Genomic DNA, 5,906 nt, shown 5'->3' with positions numbered 1-5,906 from the left:
ATATATATATATATATATATATATATATATATATATAATAAACTAATCAATTATTCAATTATTGAAAACATCATTAAAAGCCAAACCAATCAGCAATCTCCCATCTAACGCAAGATTCCATTTTAAAAAATAAGGACTCTGATATACTCCACATACATTGTGGAGGTTCAAAATTCAGACATATAATAATAATAATAATAATAATAATAATAATAATAATATGTCCTTTTTAACATTATATATAATAAAATATTATTATAAAAATATTTATTTAAATTACTTCAATTTTAATTTTTTTTAAATATCTAAATGAGGACAATTATTTCATAAAAATTGGAATTAAAAATTATTGTATAAATCATTAATAATTTAATCATCTTCACCACAGAGAGTTTATTTTTATCCTTTATATTTATTGGTAATATTACTAATATAATAATAATAATAATATCAGTTAATTATTAAAAATATAATATTAATATAAAAAATTTCATTTTTTTAACTTTAAAAAAAAAAGATTCCCACATCTAAATTTAAAGTTTTTTTATTAAAAAAATTAAATAAATTTGAATAAAATCAGTTACAACAACCAAAACAAAATGGTTTCTTTTATTTATTTATTTATTTATTTTAATTTTATTTTTATAAAAATTTAGAGTGAGCTTCTTCTTCTCCAAAGCTTCAAAGCTCAACAATGGCATCAAACCAAGCTCTTCAATGGCGTCATCTCTCCATCTCCATCCTTCTTCTTCTTCATCTCCTCTCCCTCTCCTTCTCCTCCTCCTCCTCCCAACCCTACCCATGTCTTCCTCCCCACTCCTCCTTCCCCTTCTGCAACACATCACTTTCCATCTCCACTCGCGCTACTTCCCTGATCTCCCTCCTCTCCCTCTCCGAGAAGATCCAGCAACTCTCCAACACCGCCGCCGCCGTTCCCCGTCTCGGCATACCACCATACCAATGGTGGTCGGAATCCCTCCACGGAGTCGCCATCAACGGCCCCGGCGTCCTCTTCAACGGCAGCGTCCGTGCCGCCACCGGCTTCCCCCAAGTCCTTCTCTCCGCCGCCGCCTTCAACCGCACTCTCTGGCGCGCCATCGCCACTGCCATCGCCGTTGAGGCACGCGCCATGTACAACCTCCGCCAGGCTGGGCTCACCTTCTGGGCTCCCAATATCAACGTCTTCCGTGATCCTCGTTGGGGCCGAGGCCAGGAGACTCCCGGCGAGGATCCTTTTATGGTGTCCACCTACGCCGTTGACTATGTGAGAGGTTTCCAGGGCGATGTTGATGGTGGATCTATGATGCTCTCCGCTTGCTGCAAGCATTACACTGCTTATGATCTTGATAAATGGCACAAGTTCGCTCGGTACACCTTCAATGCGAAGGTGAGCAATTAGGTTTAGGGTTTTGATTCTTAGTTTTTTGTTTGGTTTTCACTTGGGTTGCAAGCAAGCACTACACTGCTTATGATCTCAATGAATGGTATGATTTCTCTTGATTCATTTTCAATGCGCCAGTGAGGAATTAGGGTTAGGGTTTAGCTTCTTGGCTTGCTTGTTTGATATTTATCAGTGTTGCAAACACTAAATTGCTTGTGATCTGGAAAATGGCATGATTTCTCTTGATACATTTTCAATGCGCCAGTGAGGAATTAGGGTTAGGGTTTAGCTTCTTGGCTTGCTTGTTTGTTATTTATCAGTGTTGCAAACACTAAATTGCTTATGATCTGGAAAATGGCATGATTTCTCTTGATACATTTTTAATGCGCCGCTGAGGAATTAGGGTTAGGCCCGTTAGGGTTTAGCTTCTTGGCTTGCTTTTTTGTTATATGTCAGTGTTGCAAACACTAAATTGTTTATGATCTGGATAAATGGCACAATTTCTCTGGATGCATCTCATATGTGCCCGTGAAGAATTAGGATTAGGGTTCTTTGCTTGTTATTCTTTTCACTAATTGTCTTGATCAAGGGCATAATTTCTCTTGATGCATTGTAAATGTACCTGTGAGGAATTAGGGTTAGAGTTTAGTTTCTTAGCTTGTTCCTTTTTATCAGTGTTGGAAACATTGTAGTGTGTATGATCTTGATGAATAGCATAACTTCCCTTGATACACCTTCAATGTGAGGATGAGTAATTATGATTAGGGTTTAGCTTCTTGGCTTTTTGTTCTCTTTTTATCAGTGCTGCAAGCACTACACTGCTTGTGATATCAATAAATGGCACAATTTCTCTTGATATGTCTTCAATGCTCCGCTAGTGATGAATTAGGCTTACAGTTTAGCTTCTTAGCTTGTTCTTTTTATCAATGTTGCAAACACTACATTGCTTACAATCACGATGAATGGCACAATTTCTCTACATACATCTCCAATGCTCCAGTGAAGAATTAATGGTAAGCTTTTATCTTGTTCTTTTCATCAGTATTCCAAGCACTGCACTGCTAATTGTCTCAATAAATGGCAATTTCTCTAGATTCACCTTCAGTGTGCTGGTTATGGTTTAGAAAGTCTTAGCTTGTGTTTATTTTTTTTTTTTAATCAGTGTTGTGAGTATTACATTGATGATGATCTTTAATTAATGGCACAGTTTCTTTAGATACACATTCAATGGGATGGTGAAGAGTAATGGTTAGCATTTGGGTTTAGCTTCTGAGCTTGTGGTTCTTCTCTTTGTCAGGTCACCAAGCAAGATATGGAGGACACATTCCAGCCGCCATTCCGGAGTTGCATCAAGGATGGTAAGGCGAGCTGTTTAATGTGTTCTTACAATCAGGTCAATGGCGTCCCAGCTTGTGCTCGTGGTGATCTCCTTGAGAAAGCCAGAGGAGAATGGGGATTCAAAGGGTGAGTTCTTTGGCCTTCTTCTTCTTGTTGTTTATCTGTTTCTGACATATGCATTTCGTGTATTTGATTAAATGACACAATGTAGGTACATCACTTCTGATTGTGATGCCGTTGCAATAATTCATGAGGATCAGAAGTACGCACCAACAGCTGAAGATGCTGTGGCTGAAGTCCTAAAAGCTGGTGAGAGTTCAATGTCTTGAATGCAGAATTGAGTTGTTTAACAAGCTTTTGGCAGCTGACCTGATTGAATTGTGACATCTAGTTATCAATTGACTTGTGATGAAGGGATGGATATTAATTGTGGGACTTACTTGCTCCGCCACACTAAATCGGCAGTAAAGAAAGGGAAGCTTGAGAAGAAATATATAGACCGTGCTCTTTTTAACCTGTTCTCTGTTCAGCTGCGACTTGGATTGTTTGATGGAGTACCCAAAAAGCAGCGGTTTGGACGGTTTGGGACTGATGATGTTTGTACCAAGGAGCACAGGGAGCTCGCATTGGAAGCGGCAAGGCAGGGCATTGTGCTTCTGAAGAATGACAAGAACTTTTTGCCATTACAGAAGAGCAAGGTCAAGTCACTTGCTATTATTGGTCCTGCTGCGGATGATACTGACATATTGGGTGGAGATTATACAGGTTTATCTCTTGCCATACTAATTCACATTCCTTTACTTTGAATAATTAGATGGCATTACTTCAAGATGTGATTGTTCTGGTGTGTGTTTCAAGTTCATGAATTGAATACTGGTGAAGAACTGAATCTCAATATTCACTTTGGTCCTTGCATCTAGAATATGTTCAATTTGGGCTTTCAACTAAGATGAAGAGTGTAAGAATAGTGTCAAACTGTGAAAAATTTGAGCAGTTTTGGTCTTTATTCAAAAACATAAGCCTTGAACCAAAATGAATATAGTTTGTTTTCATGGATCAAAATGAGTTCTCAATTATAATTCAGGACAGAAGTGCAGTTATACCTACTACCTAGAATAGACAACATGTTGATATGCCAAATGGGTAATGTAGCAAACCCATACTAGGACCATTTTAATAGACTTTGGAGATCAATAGTGCTCTTTCTGATTTTTATGACTGTATTCAGGCTTTGCATGCAATCCAAAGAGCTTGTACAAGGGCCTCCAGGCTTATGTTGAGACAACTACATTTGCTTCTGGATGTTTAGATGTGCCCTGTTATTCAACCACCGGATTTAAAGAAGCTGTCCATGTCGCTCAAGAGGCTGATGCTGTGGTTGTTGTAGCCGGTCTCAATCTTACTGAAGAAACCGAAGACCATGATCGAACAAGCCTGCTACTACCTGGTAAACAAATGCATCTCATCAAAGCTGTTGCACATGCGTCCAAAAACCCATTGATACTTCTCCTTATGGGGGGCGGACCTCTTGATATCTCATTTGCGAAAAGAGATCCAAAAATAGCAAGTGTTCTATGGATTGGATACCCAGGTGAAACCGGGGGACAGGCAGTCGCAGAAGCTCTCTTCGGAGATTTTAACCCGGGTTGGTGAAGTTTTCACTTAGTAATAGTTTCAAAGCTTATCCACTATACTTGAAATGATCTAACATGATTTTGGATTGTAACAGGAGGCCGATTACCTGTAACTTGGTATCCCGAATCATTCACTAATGTTCCTATGAACGATATGAACATGAGGGCTGATCCGTCACGAGGTTATCCTGGAAGAACTTATAGATTCTACACAGGGAAAGTGGTTTATCCATTCGGATACGGTTTGAGTTACTCCAAGTATTCTTACAAAATCAAATCGGCACCTCGCCGGATTAGCTTGTTAGAATCAACCATGAGACGGATGGCTAGTGAAGACGGGCTTGATTACGTGCCCATTGATAAGATATCGTCTTGTGAGACATTGAAATTTGTAGTGAAGGTATCGGTTGTGAATAATGGTCCGATGGATGGAGATCACTCGGTCATCTTGTTTTCTAGATCGTTAGCGAACATCACAGGTTTGCCACAGAAACAATTGATTGGATTTGAACGCGTGCGTACGATTGCTAATGGCGATGCTGAAATTGATATTCCCGTTGATCCTTGCAAACACTTGAGCATGGCCAATGAACACGGCGAGCGAGTTTTGCCTCTGGGAGTTCATGTTCTTGAGCTGGAAGAACTGGAGCATGTTTTGTTTATTGAAGCATGAACTGAAGCTTTCAAATATTGTTTCCCACGCTGCTCTTTTTATTTTATTTATTTATTTTTATAGCATTTCTGGTGTAGTTCATTGTTTGCAAGCATAAAATATGATCTTGCAGTAACGGAATGAAGTTACTATTGGATCATTTATGCATTGAAAACTATTTTGTTTGATTGGTAAATAAATTTGTACAGGGGTAATTGCATTTAAAACCAATTACTGGAAGTTTCATTAATCTTTTTGCCATTTGCATTGGGTTATTTTGGTTATAATTTAATCAAATTATCAAATTTTCTTTTAAAAAGAATACAACATTTAAACTAGTAAATACCATTGATATGTTTGCTTTAAATGCAAGAATGTTCATTTAAAAAACCAAAATTAAAAAGCATATATATATATATAGAGAGAGAGAGAGAATATGCATAGTGACAAAAGTATGAGAGAGAATGGAGATGAGAGATATAGAGTGTAGAGAGGGGTTTAGATTAAAATATTATATTACCATTAAGTTAAATAGTGAATATTGAACGAAAATTTTTCTGTACGGTGTATGGACAACTCAAATTGATTGAGTTCTTATTACAATCATGATTTGACACGGTGTATGGATGATTCAAATTGATTAAGAGTATAGGAACGATTTAGATTGATTATGCAATATGATCATGATCTGATAGGCCAAACAATTTAGATTGCAGATCAGGATCTAACTGTTCAAATCAAAGTACTTTGCATCTCAATTACTGTTACGATACCAATAGGCAAGGTTTGTTTTTTAGTGTGTAAAATAGACTTATAACTGTAGTAGTACTGTAGATAGTGAAGAATCATTGTACTCCACATCATGTCAGTCAAGTCAAGTGTCTTGTCAGGGTCTTGTCAT

General features: G+C 37.6%; 1 protein-coding gene across 1 annotated transcript; it reads left to right on the top strand.

Moving 5' to 3' along the window:
- The first annotated feature begins 663 nt into the window (after window positions 1–663).
- On the top strand, window positions 664–5,206 carry LOC120276280 (probable beta-D-xylosidase 6). The gene is made up of 6 exons (XM_039283005.1): window positions 664–1,387; window positions 2,679–2,845; window positions 2,931–3,028; window positions 3,134–3,484; window positions 3,948–4,364; window positions 4,449–5,206. Exons 1-6 carry the CDS (start codon window positions 695–697, stop codon window positions 5,024–5,026), a joined length of 2,304 nt encoding a protein of 767 aa, XP_039138939.1. The 5' UTR covers window positions 664–694; the 3' UTR covers window positions 5,027–5,206.
- Window positions 5,207–5,906: the final 700 nt, after the last annotated feature.

This window comes from Dioscorea cayenensis, chromosome 14 (genome assembly GCF_009730915.1).
Source record: "Dioscorea cayenensis subsp. rotundata cultivar TDr96_F1 chromosome 14, TDr96_F1_v2_PseudoChromosome.rev07_lg8_w22 25.fasta, whole genome shotgun sequence".
Lineage (NCBI taxonomy): Eukaryota > Viridiplantae > Streptophyta > Magnoliopsida > Dioscoreales > Dioscoreaceae > Dioscorea > Dioscorea cayenensis.
Note: the sequence above shows the minus strand (reverse complement) of the source record. Positions and strands in the feature narration are given on the sequence as shown.

Bases quoted from the DNA above. Each gene is read 5' to 3' on its own strand.
- LOC120276280 (XM_039283005.1), top strand. From the start codon at position 695: ATGGCATCAAACCAAGCTCTTCAATGGCGTCATCTCTCCATCTCCATC. The intron at 2,846-2,930 runs GTGAGTTCTTTG...GACACAATGTAG, and splicing joins GGAGAATGGGGATTCAAAGG to GTACATCACTTCTGATTGTG. The intron at 3,485-3,947 runs GTTTATCTCTTG...GACTGTATTCAG, and splicing joins ATTGGGTGGAGATTATACAG to GCTTTGCATGCAATCCAAAG.